This window comes from Lepidothrix coronata, unplaced genomic scaffold, assembly GCF_001604755.1.
Source record: "Lepidothrix coronata isolate B3197 unplaced genomic scaffold, Lepidothrix_coronata-1.0 Scaffold132, whole genome shotgun sequence".
Taxonomy (NCBI): Eukaryota; Metazoa; Chordata; class Aves; order Passeriformes; family Pipridae; genus Lepidothrix; species Lepidothrix coronata.
Genome location: NW_016690312.1, coordinates 1699515 through 1715667, shown reverse-complemented (window position 1 = coordinate 1715667; position 16153 = coordinate 1699515). Strand labels below are relative to the sequence as shown.

General features: G+C 38.0%; 1 protein-coding gene across 3 annotated transcripts in view; it reads right to left on the bottom strand.

Annotated features, from left to right (window-relative positions):
• Positions 1 to 16153, bottom strand: part of CDH8 (cadherin 8) — a 156419-nt gene that overhangs the window by 50273 nt on the left and 89993 nt on the right. For all 3 annotated transcript variants that reach the window (XM_017826949.1, XM_017826947.1, XM_017826948.1), the window contains 3 exons: positions 12538 to 12725; positions 9639 to 9892; positions 2861 to 2997 (listed from right to left, as the gene is read on the bottom strand). In XM_017826949.1, coding sequence (XP_017682438.1) covers positions 2861 to 2997; positions 9639 to 9892; positions 12538 to 12725 — 579 coding nt within the window. The remainder of the gene's footprint in view (positions 1 to 2860; positions 2998 to 9638; positions 9893 to 12537; positions 12726 to 16153) is intronic.

Sequence of the window (16153 nt, the reverse complement as noted above, 5' to 3'; positions counted from 1 at the left end):
GCTTTTCTGTTTCCTCCTAGTTTTGCTAGACACAAAAAGGTTGAATGCACATTTGGGGGCAGTAGCATGTTTAAATTATCCACACACGTTTTAAATCTGATCACAGAAAAGATCAGCCAGTCTGGAGCTGAGGATCTTCATCCCCAACTCAAGAGAAAACACAGAAGCAGATATGCTCCACTGAGCAGACCAATCCTGTCTTGGAAGATTCCTACTTAAGGCAGTGGCTGAGGGATGACAAAAAGCTACTTTTTTCACAATAACTGCCAAAAGTTACCTGTGCCTATAGCACAAGTTTAGCTGCAGGTAACCTGCCAGCATGAAGTTCTGAAATAGTCGATTATGGTTCAGCAAAACTTGGCGTTTAACTATGAAAGTGTTGCTAAATCGGGATACATTTAGGATCTGCCATGGAATCAAGAAGAGAAAACCAGTGTCATGGCTTATGATTAGTGAGTTTAATGGCAGTGGAATGGTCTGGTCATTGCCCTGCAGACAAAGAGGAGAGCCTTGAATTAGCCCTGGGAAGCAGCAGGCCCAGGAAGAGGAAATGCTCCTGTATGAACGATGCCAACATATTTATTGTCATGGGAGAGATCAGCAGTCCATTAATATGACTGTCAGTGAAAGCACTGTAATGACACACTTTGTGTTTGCATTTGTTCCTTGTGTCTGCCTCCAACAGATTTCTGTTATTTTAGAGCAGAGATTTTGCTTATTACTGTCTTGGAAAAAAAAATGCTAAAAATGCCCATTTTACTCTGCTTGACAGTTCTATGAACAAATTTAATTTCTGCATGAGGAGCTTAAAAATAACTTCACTTAAATAAGCAAAAAGAGTAGTCTATGAAATTAAGCCCTTGTTTTATGTAAATGTCAAATAATTATATTAGGAATGCAAAAAATAAGCCATCAGCAGGAACACAAATGCTTAGAACAAGATTGGCATTATTATTTTCATAGCCAGTCTGATAAGAGGCAATTTTACAATAGCAAGAGATGCTGAGGCTCCCATGAAGTCTAATGACGAGGCTGATTTCTTACAAGTCTCGAGTATAATTATGTTTTAAAAACCTGAAGATGTAACAGGCAGACTTCATTCCTGTGTGCTCAGCAAAGCACAGTTCTGCTAACACTGCTCTGACACACATTTAAGGGAGATATAAAAGTGAACTGGAGGAGTTTCTTGCAAAATTATTCATTTTATCTCGTTCTTTTTTGACTTTTCAAAGGAAACAAAATGTAAAACAACTTCACTTTACATCCTAATATTCCAGTGTCTGGATCACAAACTAATAATTCTGTTTTCCATGGTGTTGGTAAACCTCATGATCTGAGGCAATTGGTATGGTAATTTTATATATTTCTCCTTTCAAAGCATTAAGATTATTAATTGGTTAGATATTAAACTGGGAAAATGTGTCCTGTGAAACCAGACCTTCCTTTCTTTCCTTGTGTAGTTTGGTTCCCTGTGTTGGATTGGCTTTCCTGCAAGCACAGACTATTCCTGCTAATTTATCAACGTAGTGTTTGCCCTCAAGATGTAACAGGAATTACCAGGGCACTGTTTGCACTGCTGGCAATGAAATACACAAATTACTGAGGTGGGTCGTAGGAATACAGGTTACAAAGGGTGTAAGTTGAGAGTTTAGTTTACACCCAAACCCACCTTTCTACTTATGTCTTCCATTTTGCTTATAGGCCATGGATTCCTAAAACTTTTGGTTTCGCAAAGAAGTACCACAGAAAGAAATATTAGACGAAAAAATGGGCTAAATAAACATATTTTATCCCCCAATTTATTATGTTCATAGCTACAGTCCTATGAAACCACATTAAAAATTCTGTATCAAAATACTACATCCTTCAAAAAAGATACTCGGGGGAAAAGCAAACATTCACATCACCCTATTTTCTACAAGAGCAGCACTGATCATCAGGCTCTGAAGACACATATCCTTACAACGATGTGTCCAGTGTGCATGCACAGAAGGGAGTTGTGCCTATCCACTGCCTGCAGAACAGACACATCAGCAGAAACCTTGCCAGGGTTTGTGTCTCAGTCCAGGTGATGACACGGGATGAGAGCCCGACATTCCCAGACATTCCCAACGTGTTCGTTTACTGCAATATGTTTATGTCAAATGCACAGAGTAAAACACAGTGCTAATATTAATAATAAATTACACTGTCACGTGTGATCCTGTCAGCAGCGCTTGCAGCTCCAAATTAATTAAGAATTCCCCTTGATTAAGATCCCTGACCCCCATACCCAGGCAGGGCACTCCTGGCTGCCGGTGACTCAGGTGTGCAGAGCACTGGCATTGGGTTTTTGGGCCTGAACCATCCAGGTTCTTGTCTATTGCTGTGTATGAGTAAACTTATCCATAGGTATCCAACAGGACCACTTTCATGCAACATTGCCCCTGTGCTTAATCATTTATGGCACTGAAACATAATAGCACTCAGCGTTAAGAGCGTCTGGGTTGAGCCCACAATTTACCTCTACGACAGCAAAGCTTTAATTTTCTTCTGGCTTAATATAACTAACTAGTTATAAGGCTTTGGTTTGGGCTTTCTAAACCATTTTTCTTAACATTTACCCATATATATTATGTATGAGTACATAAGTACTCATCTGTCTCTTCAAAACCTCGACTACCATATTCACTGCAAAAAAACCCAAAAAAACAAACAACAAAAAACAAACCCCCCAAAATTGGAACTTGCACAGAAAGTAAGTTTTCTTTCAATGATTTAAACACACAGTATGTTTTACTTTACTGATTTCTATAGTTTCCACTGTTAAAATCAACTCTAAACCCAAGGGAACTAACAGCCAGTGCACACAAATACTTACTAGTTTCAGTAGCTACAATAGTGATGTTGTGCCACGTACTCGTTTCTCTGTCCAGTGGTGTTGCCAAAGTTATTTTCCCGTCTTCTGCATTGATGTTGAACTGTCTCTCAAGGTCAGTGTGGCGATCAATGGAAAACCTGCAAAACAGACATCCCTGTAATCTACTTAATGAAGTTGGTGTAATCCATCCAGTCACAGGACAATTTAGGGAGCCCTCTGAGAGCTGCAGTTTTGTAGCCAAATGGATTGAGAAGCTTAAGAGCGCAATAATTTATAAGGCAAAATGACAAACTGAGACTAAAAAAACTTAATAATTATTGCCCAAGGAGTAATTAGCTGTATACCCAGTGTGAAGGTCATAAAATGCCCTCAGGTTCACTGGGTAAGATCTTTGAAAAACGGCGATGATCAAGAGTTAATTACATAATCCATCACATTTATTAGACAGTTTCTATGGTATTCCACAGTAAATGATGATAATTTCAACAGTAATGCATTAAGCACACAAAAGTGGTGGGCTTCGTGGTTATTGTAAAAAAAAGTTGAATAATATTATTTTACCAACATATTTCAGATTAATGAAGCATGAACTATTCCCCGAGCACATTAGTTGGTTATGGTTCAAGCAGCTCCATGGGCAGAACGCAGTCAGTGAATCACCATTTTCCTATAAAACACTGCAGACGCTGAAGGGCTGATTGTTTTATGGATTGACATCACTGATTTTTAACAAAACAAGCTTCATCTGACAGGCAGTCACAGTTTGCAAATGTGGGTGTCCAGGTAAATTATGCAGCCTAAACAGAGGCAGCCTGACAAGGCGACAGAGCTGTGGTAGACTGGTCCAACGGTGCATTAAGCAGGATGATGATTTAAAGCTCAGAACTGGATCTCCAGGAAAGCTTTTATGTTTGTCCATTTTCACTGAGTTGTTCTATTAATGAATTATTTGCGAAAAGAAACTAAATCGCAAAATTGAGCCCTCAATTTTTAGACAAGGAGAGGTAGGGAACGAGGGAGCTCGGTGATAAACTATTGATATGGTTCAACAAAAATTGATTTCAAGGGGTTTTACTGAATCCTGATTGTGGATTTATATAAAAGCCTTTCAAGGCTTTGTGCCTGTGTATTACACAACTAACAGCGTGCACTGATAGTTTTTACATCTGTTCTGCATTGTATCAAGGCATAATAGAGTGAGCTGGGATATGGTATCAGCCTGGATTACATTATAGAGTGGTCAGAAAAGTGACTCAAGACTGTCGGTTTCTCATCACATTTCTACTTTTTGCAAGTACGCTGTTCAAATTCACTGATAAAAGAACAAGAGCATATTTTGCCTCAGTGACAATGGCACAGTTATCTAAAAATCAGCTATTCCATTCTGGTTTATGCTTTATCATAAGCAATTTCCAAAAAAAATTCTGATTCGGCTGCTCCTTTATGTGCTACAATAAACACATTCTGATGAACTCAATCTCACTCCAGCCTGACACAATTGATTTTAACAGACATAGCATTAGGATCTGATTTCAAAGCTTGGGATTATTGTGTTCTTTTTTTTTTTTTTTTTACTTCAGTGCCAGATATTTTCATATTTAGAATGAAAGTTACATTACAATTAGATTGCTTGTGCAATGCATTCTGCAAGACACAGCTCACTTTCAAAACCTTAGTTCTAAATTATGAAAATGTATCAAAACGTTTAAAGATGTAGTGCTAAAGATCAAGGGTAGTGTGATAACACTGTAAAGTCATTAACAACTTAAGAGTGAAAGCCCCAGTTTAACTAGGAAACCGGATTTTTTGGATATCTACTTGTTCTGTTTTTAAGTTCTGAGAAGAACTAGTTTCACTCAGTTAAAAATTACTAGTTTGGTAAGAAGAGTACCAGAAAAAAATGAAGGAAAATTACAAATATCTGTGCCTAAAGCTTGGCACATGCATCTATATCTGGACATTTAAGTAAACTGATTTTGTAGTGAGCTCCACATACTCAGTGCTCAATGGTTTAGTGGGAATTGTACTAAACTCAGCACTTCTGAAAATCAGGTCACCTGTGTGGAAGAATAAAGCTGTAGGTGCCTAACTTCAGGCAATCATTTTTGAAAATGGATCTTAACCTTATTTTGATGTCTCCCTAGCTCCAATCAAAGTATTAAAAGTAAAATTCTGGTACTAGTGAAGTTAGTAAAAAATACCTTATAGCCTTTCACAGGTTTAAGATTTCACTCAAGAAAATACAGGAAAGACAGTTTTTAATGATGACTTCTTAAAAAAGGTTGATTCCTATCTTTTACTTCTTGATTTTTATGTAATGACGCTGAAAGAACTCTACTGATATCAAACATTTATGAATTTTTTACAGTCTACAAACAAAATAAAATGTGAAATGCTTGCATGCTATTTAATGTTTAGTTGACCTGGGCTTGACATAAATTTTACTGAGAGAAGACACAGTTTTTCTCTAAGGATCAATCCTTCTTTAAATGTTCCTGTTGAAGTTATAGAACAGGGAGTGACACATTTGTGAGTTTATTATGTTGCATTTCATCTCATCCCAATAGTATTTATTCACAACACAATCCCAGCATTCAAGAGGAAACGTTTTTAACATAAGTTACAAGTCTTTACAAGCCAACAAAGAGGTAAAACCCCTACCCTGGTTTTATATGATAAATATTTGGTGCAAAACCAAAAAATTAAATCTGTACTGTCATAAACCTGGGAAAACTAATAGTTCATTTGCAGTTTCCTTTTCATGATAATGGTGTTGTAACTCTTTTTAATGGGAATGCATTGTCAGATCCATAAAACATACATAAAACATATATTACTCTAAAAATGAGAAAAGAACATCTTGGGAAATAATATCTTTGGAAATTGCCATAAAGCCAGCACAGGTTATTGGGAAGTTTGGGTTAGTTTATGAGTCTGCTATGGCAATTATAGGAACGACCCCACAGTGATTTAACAGAAGACTTAAACTGATTCTCAGTCCTGCTCCTGCACTGCTGCTGTTATGACTTGATTTGATCTGCTCTTTATTTGCACCAATGTAAATATGAGCAGAAATCCTTTTTTGCTGCCCCTGCTGAGGTTGGAATCCCAGCACTGACACCCCACCAGTGGTAAATCCCCATTGTTTATTAATACCAGGCAGATGGGACATCCTACTTAGTGACAGATAAACACCTGCACCATTGGGGAGGCACAAAATGTCTCTAGGTTTTTAAGGCCTGCTGTGAATTAAGAAAATGATCAACTGCTGCCAAAGATGAAATCTCTGCTGATATGAATGGGAAGAAGCTGCTCCAGGAAACCTTATCTCTCCACAAAGAGACACTGAGGGGCAGTGATTTATGGGGGGCAGATGCAGCATAGGAAGAAAGATTATTACTCATGGTTTTTGCTATGTGCTTGGATCATGCTTTATCCAAGATAATTTACTGCAGATAAATAGAACATAGTCAGAAAATAGCAGCAGAAACATGAAGTGCTACTGGAGTCTATAGTTGTGTGTTAAGGGAGAATGATCCTCCAAGGCTGATACTGCACCCAGAATGTACCACCCTTCCTACACCAGCAAAGCTCTGCACCCAGCTTAGCTAAACCCACTGGGTCCCTCTCCCAAGAGAGAGCCATGTGCTCCAGATGTGGTTCCAACACATGCTTCTGAAATGACTGGGTTAGAATAAGACAAACTACAGCCCATTTTTTACAATTATTAGCCAAATTTGTAAGTCCTTTCCACCATCAGGCTTAAAAATGAGGAAGCCCTAAAGTGACATGCTCTGAAGAATGGCAATGAAGGATAAAGGAGAGATTTTGCTGCTTGGTTTTAAAAACAACAGGTAAGGAAAAGTATCATAGAGTCACAGAACATCCTGAGCCACGAGGATCATTTAATTCCAACTTCTGGCTCTTCACAGGACAGCCCCACAATCCCAACTATACACCTGCTTGTGAACCTCTGAGAGGCTCCACGCCTTTAGATCAAGTGATGCAAAGATCAGACAACGTTCCATCTCTTCTAAGCAAGAACAAAAAACAAAGTAGTGGTGTATTGCACAGAGATGAGGATGAACATACTTTTTGTTTCTTAAAAAAACCCACAGGAAATCACAGAATGGTCTGGGCTGGAAGGAACTTTAAAGACCATCTTATTCCAACCCCCTGCCCTGGGCAGGGACACCTCCCACTAAACCAAAAGACAAGTTTCTTGCCAGGCTGTTGTTTAGAATAATTTTTCTGAAATTCTTTAATGTTTTGTCCCATGACTTAATATTCATTCCCATGTTCAGAGATATTCAAGTTTCATTTCATTTATGGCACTGTAATACTCTTGAATTTACTGAGCTTTTTTGTATCAGACTCATGGAAAGCAGACGTGGTATTGGGAGCACACGAGGTGATTCATTTCTGTTTGTGCTGCCTGGGTTTTCATAACAAATAATACACAAAAGCTCTGTCTAACCAAAATATTGATAGAACAGATAGCTATTGAAAAATGTAATTTCCTTGAACTACAATTGGTTGTTGCCTCCCAAAATTCTGTTTTGAAGAAAAAAAAGATACATTAAAAAAGGCCAGGCAACACTGAGCACTAAAACAGCCCATCATTTTTAGAACAGATTGGTTTAACTCTGTTTTTTTGAATTTTTAATTAAAGTTTAGTATTTTTGAAATTGTATCATAGAACATATACATAAAATTTACATCACATACGTGATACAATAACAGAATAAACACTTGAAGTGCACATTCCAATGAAAGAAAAAAAGCCTTCTGTTTTTCTTAAAACCTGACACGTTCCTATTTTGTTCCAAATTGGAAAGAAAGTAATTGCATCTCTGCCCCCTATCTGATGAATATTTTTTCTCCTTTAGTAGTAGAATTACTAATTTGAAATCCACTTTTTTTTTTGTCTTAAAATATTTTTTTATGCAAAGTCATGGGAAAAAAAAAAATTGGGCTTTCCAGAGCTCTCTCAGACAGAGACAAATTAATCAGGTGAGCAGACAAGAGCAAAAAAGTTGCATAGAAAACTGAGGTCTGTATATTTCTTAATTAGTTATTAAGCCAATACTGTGGGAAAAAATTAAATCTTCTAAAGTACTGCATATGATTATTAAAAGAAGATATAAATCATACTAATTGATTACCCTTTTGTTTAAATGTAAGGAATTTTGGCCAATTCTGTTTCATGTATGCCAAGTGTTTCTATATGACTTGATGAGTAACAACATTCTAATTCAGTTTGCACATACAAAATATTTTTGCTTTTAAGAGTTTGAAAGTCTCTTGATTTATAAAACGATGAACAAATGGAAATCAAGTAAATTTTTAACTCAGTCCTCTCTTTGGGCTTGGACAGAATAAAGAGGCTCAATTTTAAGACACAGGTAGGCTTGTAGCTGGTCTAAATTATTAGGGATTTGGGGCAGGACAAGAAAAGAATTCCAGGGCAACAGAACAAGAGTGGAAAAATAGCCAAGTTAACACTGAAGCAGGAGTGAAGCCAGGCTGAGATGAGGAATAAATGGGACAGGATGAAAAGGTTGAGGAGCCCAGGACCAAACCAAGAGTAAGGCAGAGCAGGGTAGAGGGAAGGAACTAAGGTTAAACTGAAAGGGAAATTACTATTGAGCTGGAATAAAAGGAAGAAAGCCAACTTACTGTCCCTGTATCTGCCTTCACATACTTTTCTGAGGTCCTTGGCTTTGCACCAGCAATGCAAGGCATTTCCCACAGACACCAGTGGTCAGCAGTAACAAAATAAGGGATGGAGCCACTGCTCCAATTGTGACAGATCAAACTGCCCACTCTGTGTCACTGTTGTTTACAAACGTTAGTTAACACTGTGTTTAGCTAGTTCTGAAAGTCTGATTTAGAAATGAGAAGCACAGAATACCCTGAGCTGGAAGGGACCCACAAGGACCATCCAAGTCCAACTCCTGGCCCTGCACAGACACCCCAACAATCCCACCCTGTCCCTCAGAGCATTGTCCAAACCCTCCTGGAGCTCTGGCAGCCTTGGGGCTGTGCCCACTGCCCTGGGGAGCCTGGGCAGTGCCCAACCACCCTCTGGGGGAAGAACCTTTCCCTGAGATCCAACCTGAGCCTGCCCTGACACAGCTCCAGCCCTTCCCTGGGTGCTGTCCCTGCTCACAGAGAGCAGAGATTGGAGCTGCCTCTCATGAGGAAGCTGCAAAGGGGGAGGAGAAAATGTGTGCTCGTCAAATGAGATAGAAACCAACAATCTGATGGAACTGGAATAACAGATTTTGTTCAAATCAAATCAAAAAGAGAAAAACATTGTAAACTGAAGACTCAAAAGTCATATGGGCATAATGATCTCTGACTTTCTATCTTTAAAGCAGGAATGGGTTTAGACAAAGGAATACAAAATACATTTTGACGACCTTACAACTGCATGGCACAAACTCAGTATTGTTAGTGCAGACACTACAGGATTATTTAAATTCACTGCAGAGATTCACACTGATGATTCAACCCCATCCAACCTCATATTTCTCATAAGAAATGCTCACAATTCTCATTTTCATTGCATTCCTCTGTTTCATAAGACTGCTCCTGTGGCAAGGAGCATTTGGGGGACTTTGAAAATGATCTGAACGGATAGACTTTAACATCATCGACCAAATCCTATACGAGTATTTTCAGAGAAACAGAACAGTGTCACACAACAGGTAAGGGAAGCACACTTAGGACTCTGCCAGTAGTTTTTCCAAAGAGCACTTTAAAGCAGCACTACCTTATAGGGCTGGAAGACACGTCGGGGTCATGGGCCGTCACCTGACCAAGCACAGAGTTAAGAGCAGCATTTTCATGCACTTCCAGAAGGTAAGTAGGTGAGGAAAAGACTGGTGGCTCATCAGCATCCTCTACTACAATTTTTACCGTTGCTGTATCCTTGAAGGGGCCTCCGCTGATGAAGCGAGGATCGATGTGGGTGTTGGCCGCCTCTACCTTCAGAGTATAGGATTTTTTGGTCTCAAAGTCCAGTGGCTGTTAAGAATGACAAAGATAAATGTCTTTTACTAATGGCCACAGAGAAAGAACAAGTGACTATAATGCTGATGGATGGGAGTTATGTGCATTTAAGCACGTTCAGTGAGTTTTAATGCAATCGCTTCCCACTCCCAGAAACCCAACCTGCAGATTTTCTAGGCATGTATTGATATCTGTTTATTTATCAGCCTCAGAGAAAACAAAACTGTTTCCTTTCTTTTCACAAGAACTTTACTGAAATATTCTCTCTCCCGAATTATACCATTACAATTACATATCAGATAAATACCACAAATTCGTTGGTGATGGCATGACTTGCATAGTAATAATGCACTTGATCAGTGCTTTGGTAGTTGGAGATAAGAAAAAAAAATATACTAGCTCCACAAAGAATAAATATTTTGTTACTTCCAGAACCATGTGAAAAATTCAAAGAACTAGCAATTACTATTGGTTGGACATGAGAGGCGTTATGTGGAAAAATGTAGAGCTAATCATATAAGAAACTACTTCAATATTATTGCACTTCAGGTTCCTCTGTATTTCAGTTTATAGGGGTAAATGAGGTAGACATCTCTCAGGAATTTCTTAAAACTGTAGCAATTCCTACTACTGTATCTTTTTTTTTTCTTTTTTTCCCCAGAAATGGAATCTCAAAACCAATTACTTTATTCCATCAATATACCTGCCATGTCACCACTGTTTTTACTATTTTACAGTTCCATATTAAAGCATAAAAGATGAAAACACAGTGGATTTAAAGGAATGAAATACCAAATAAACCCCAAATCTGTGACACTTTTGAGTGTTAGACTTTTTCATTAGAGGAGATTCAAGTTTGTGTCTTGAAGCACACCAGTATATTCACTATATAATTCTCTTGTGTCTCACAACGATTCAAATTTCAAAGATGTAAATTGCCAAGCATTGGAAAGATATTAAGATTTGCATTATAATGTCCCAGGGATAAAAAAAAAGAGGACATAGACATTCTGAATCTGCAATGCAAATACCAGCAAGAGCACAAACAGGAATCTTCAGGAAGTCTGTCAAAGCCTTCAATATGTATATGTTCAAATTCTGTTGATTTTTTTCAGGTATGAATCAAGCTCTAATGGGATTTGCTCTCTCTCACAAAGTCTAGTAAACATGAGAAAAACTTGCTTCTTTAGCAGCTCTTAAATTAGTGAGCTTTTGTAATTATGAATGGTGATTTACAAATCAGCATATTCACAAGCTCCCAATCATGGCTCCTGCAGCACTTTTTCCATTGCTTTTCATATGCTTTACAGAAATGACAGCACCCCAATACATTTAGTCATGCTTAATCAGAATATCATATTGAAAATTTACTCAGCATTGTCTGGAGCCCACGAGTTTATGCTCAAGAAAATCTGCTGGTGAACAGTCCCCTCCATACATCATCTACTGTAGTAGAACCAAAATTATTATTGCTGTCAAAATGAATATATGAAACAACATTATGTTGGAGTCTCAGTTATGAAATAAAGCCAAGGGAACTGGGGCAAAAGGCTAATTGCCTTAGCTTACAAAAGAGGCCACAGCATACAGTAAACAACAGTAAGGAAGATCGGGGATGTATATCACAATTTTCTCTTTAGAAGAACAAATCTAAATTTAGATAAATATACATCAGCTTATTATAAATCTACAGTGCTGACCTACTCATTGAGAAAAAGTTTTGACAGGCAATCTGCCTGACCTCTTTAATTACAGGTAAAAGTGGACTATTAATTACCTGTACTCACTGGACTCTCTTTTTTTCAGTGGGATGTCACGGTTTGGGTTTTGGTTACTTTTGTTTTTTAAAAACAAAGATTCATTTAGAGTGCTCTGTGGTACTTAGTTAAAATCCTCTCTGCCAGCACTGTAAGTTATATTCATGTGCTTTTTTTGAACACAGCATGAGAAACGGTTTTTTTTATCCTTCCCCAGAAAATAATGACAACTAAATCTGCAATTAATGTTTTGCTGGCTTAGGACAAGTTTTGTCCTAGATATGCTGTGTCTCCCTGTATTTCTGTGTATAATTGGGTAGTGTTTCTGTTGTGTATGTGCAAATACCTCCCTTTACACACATCAAGACTGTACAAGCATAGAAAAGTTCACATAAATTTCTTTAGGGCCCAAATTTGACACTTCTCGTGTGAAACTACTGATCTCCTTGATAACATTCACTGAAATCCTTATTCATTGAGTGTTGAGAGTTCAACATGAGAAAAGGTGGAAAACTAAGCCTCTCACACATCAGGCAATTTAAGTAATTCCCTATGATTTACTTTTTCTCATAACAGCTATGCAGAAAACCAAATAATTGAGGAAAGGTATTTGATGAAAACTCAGCCGAGATTTTATGGAAGTTTACACCACCACCAAAGCCAAATCTAATCTCCTCTTTTGCTTTGACCCCATGGAAGCCCAGATAAGATTAACACATTCCCAGCATCCCTGGTTGTCTCCCCAGTTGTCACCTAAATGAGAAGTGTGAGGGACGTGGCCAATACACCCCTTTTTCATCACTTCACTGGTCTGACACCTCATCCATAGAGAAAAGAATCCCTGGCTGGGTAGTTGTATGTACAATAAACATGTATTTTTTTTTTAACAGAGAGATGATTTACCTTTCTCACTCTAATAATGCCGTCCTGAGTTTGTGCATCTGTAGTAATTTCAAATATATCCATTCCATCTCCTTCAATAATATCATAGGATGATTTAGCATTCTCTCCAATATCCAGGTCATTTGCTTTCACCCTTCCTATTGGTTCACCAAGAGCAACATCTTCCATTACTGAGAAGTGATACAGACCTTACAAATAAGAGGAAAACACTAAACATTACACCTGGTTCCAGTGTCCCTGGTGTGCTCTTCAATGTTTATACTTCCCCAATGCAAACTCTTGAGAAGCCCAACTGATACAACCCACATTTACACAAGTTATTTACTGAAAGCAGCAAAATATTCCTCACACAGCAATGTTCAGTTTACTGTATGTGAATGTTCTTTTCATTCCACTAGTCTCCTGCATCTTCCTTGCAGGGATGCTTAGTGTTGGCAAACACAAATATCAAGCTATTTTCAATGCTGGAAGCACGTGAAGTTCTCTCCTGCAGACCCTGTTGAACTTACCTTTTTATTTATAGACATTTTTATTTACATGGAGTTAGAATTTGACCATGAAACCCTGGCTTTTAACCTGTAGAAAACTGGTCTCATACTTTAAAAAAAGTATTGTGCAAATGCTTATATAACTTCAAATATTTACTAATTTTTAAAATTTGTTTTGGTTTTGTTTGTTTGTTTAAACCCTTCCACCTCCCACTTGTGATACGAAACTAATCAAGAAACATCCAAGGAAACTCCCCAAATTTATGTTTTACTGGCAACAATAACTTTTCATGGCAATCATCACTGTATTTACTATTTGGTTGTAGAGTTACACTGAAATCCACTAGAAACTGCCATTCAAATTGTCAGCATTTTATTTTTTTGTAACTCTTGCTTCAAACCTTCTAACCAAAAAAATGTCCAAAATCTATTTAAATATATTATTTTAGGTAGGAATTTTATTAAGACAACCTCAAAATACCCACTTTACTACTGTATCTTCCTGTTCCTAACAGTGTTTTAAAACCCAGAAGACACATGCATGTTTTACATAAAAAATTCTCTCTGGAGTCCCTGTCTTTTTACTTCTTCATAATTTAAACTTATTGAAGCTACAGTTAATACATGATCTAATGAAATGTAGTGCTATTTAGTAGTTAAAACAGGCAAAAAGAATTCAAGGATGAGATCATGAAGATAGCTTTTGACAGAAGGTTCTGGCCTTGTTCTTCTCTGTCCCCCTGTTGTTCTACGACAACCTGTATTTTTTTCTATTATGTGCAGTAATATTTTTCCAAGAACAATGTTCTGGAGTTGTTGCTTTACCTGTTTTAGACTGATTGCAGCAGCAACAGTTGAAAACAGGAAGGAAACTGGGAGGAATTCACAAACACATAAATTAGCTACTCATGGAGTCTGTCCCAAAGTGATTTGTTTTTAACGTTTCCAGGCTAAATTATTAGAGATAATTTGGAGATCATCAAGATTCCTCAGAATATCCATAAGGGCTCACAAACAATGAGCAGCCAAAGCAAAGAAGTGCCTCGGGAGACTAAGTTATGTATTCATCATTTATAGTGCTGGCCACACGTTGTGGTTTGAGTCTCCAGGCACAGCCGATTGCATTTTTAAGTCGAAATTTTGCTTCTCGGATTTATTAAGACAGTTTACAAAGCGTTGTAACCAAGAAAATAATGCTGCAGTTGACTCTTTTTACACAAATCCCTCTCCGGAATTACCAATTGTGCTGTCATAGTGCAGAGCTGACCAAAAACCCATGTTATGCATCTTTGAAAGCCCTTGGTTTCCACAGCAGCGCACGGTTCTCCTCATTACAATTCCATGGTAAACTGCCGGGTTAAAACTTTGGTGACTTATAAAACGCCTCTAAAATTATTTCAAAGAGATCACAGAAGTAGCGAAAGTTCATCTTTTTCATTTCTAAAACCCGGGAGGCTAACACTCTGAAATCAAACCATAAATATACATTTCTGTCCTGCCTGGAAACAATAACCCGATAAAACACACAGCTTCCTGAGCTCATTACCATTTATTGTGCAAGCAGCATGTATTACATCTTATGAATTTCGATTTCATTCTGGTTAGGCTGATTGTGAGTTTGATCCTTTCCTATTTTCCTTTCCAGGCAAATGCAAACCGTGCTTCAACAGTATAAAAAAATGTTAGGCTTGATCAGCTCCTGTCTAAGGCCAGAGCGTGGCTAATCTGCAGTGCTGGGCAACAAGCTCTGACTGCTGGGGTTTAAAAGGCAGAATTTGTAACAATATCTAGTTATAATATTACTATGGCTCATAATTAAATGCAATATGTAGAGAACACCCAGGTTTGTTTCTCCTAATGAATTTGCATAATGGTCAGGGTTATACCAGGGTGGTTATTCCCAGAGGGAAACTTGACTCCTACACCAGAATGCACTAAGTCAACAGCTTCAAAGGCAGCACCTTGCTTGTTGGAGGAAAACTGATCTTAGGAGAAAATATATTCCAGGGATAGTGCTGCAATCTCCCTGATGCTCCCAGTCAGTGTGTCACTGTTCCCAAACTGCAGGAGAACAGATGGGAGCCAATTGCACAGGGAAAGGGCCCTTCCATCTCTGTGTGCTCCCTGCTGAGACCTCCCCTAAAGGTATCAGTTTGGCCCAGTTGTGCTGCTGATTTTCGGGTCAGATTTCTGTCACGCTGGCAGGCAAAGGCTTTTTGAGACAGGAGCAGTGATACAAATATAAAGGCCAGGTAAGCTGGCAAAGGTAGATCTGTAGTCCCTGAGTTACAGGGACAGTGCATTGCAGGTATAAAGGAAATGTCCCTCTGCATTCTGGTGATATGGTTCACGTGTAGGAGTTTACATTATCAGGGAAATTGTTGGAAAATGCTAACACACAGGGACGAGCAATGCAATGGGATACAAAGTAAAAAATTTACATGTTTCCTACTTTATGAGAGAAAACCTTTTATTGTGAAGAGTGCTTATCTGTTAAAAACCACTAAGATGAGGTAATAAAATATATATTGTGCAAATAAGCTTTTGCCTCTGCTTATTTATTTTAGATTTCTCCCTCTGTCCATCTTTACGGGCATTTTCTAGACTACAGAAGAGTATTTATCTCATGCAGAGTACTAGGACAAACCCATTTTACTCTGTGCCCTCAGAACAGGGCAAAAGTGGATTTCAGGTCATGCATATGTAAGACAGAATTAATTTTACATTGATTCCATGAGTACCTTAATAGAAAAAAACATACTCCTAATGAAGCAAAAATGATACAAAGTCTGGACGCAAACTCAAACCAAACTGACTGTTAATACCTTAGAATTTTAATTTTCCAGAACAAGCTGGATAAAATGATAAGTGTCTAATAGTGTGCTAGATTGCACCTGTTCCAAATAAAATTGATCCAGTCAATATTCTCATCCCTCTCCTTTTTTTCTTTTTGTCTTCATCTTGGAAATAGACTACAAAGCTTGCAGAGAATCTCAGCAGGATGCCAAATCATTTTAACCTAGCTCAGCAAGATACCCGCTGGAACCACAGTAGTAAATATGGATTTTGAATTAAAGATCAACAATTATCTAGACTCAGACTTATCTTCTTTGTTTTCTTCACTATTT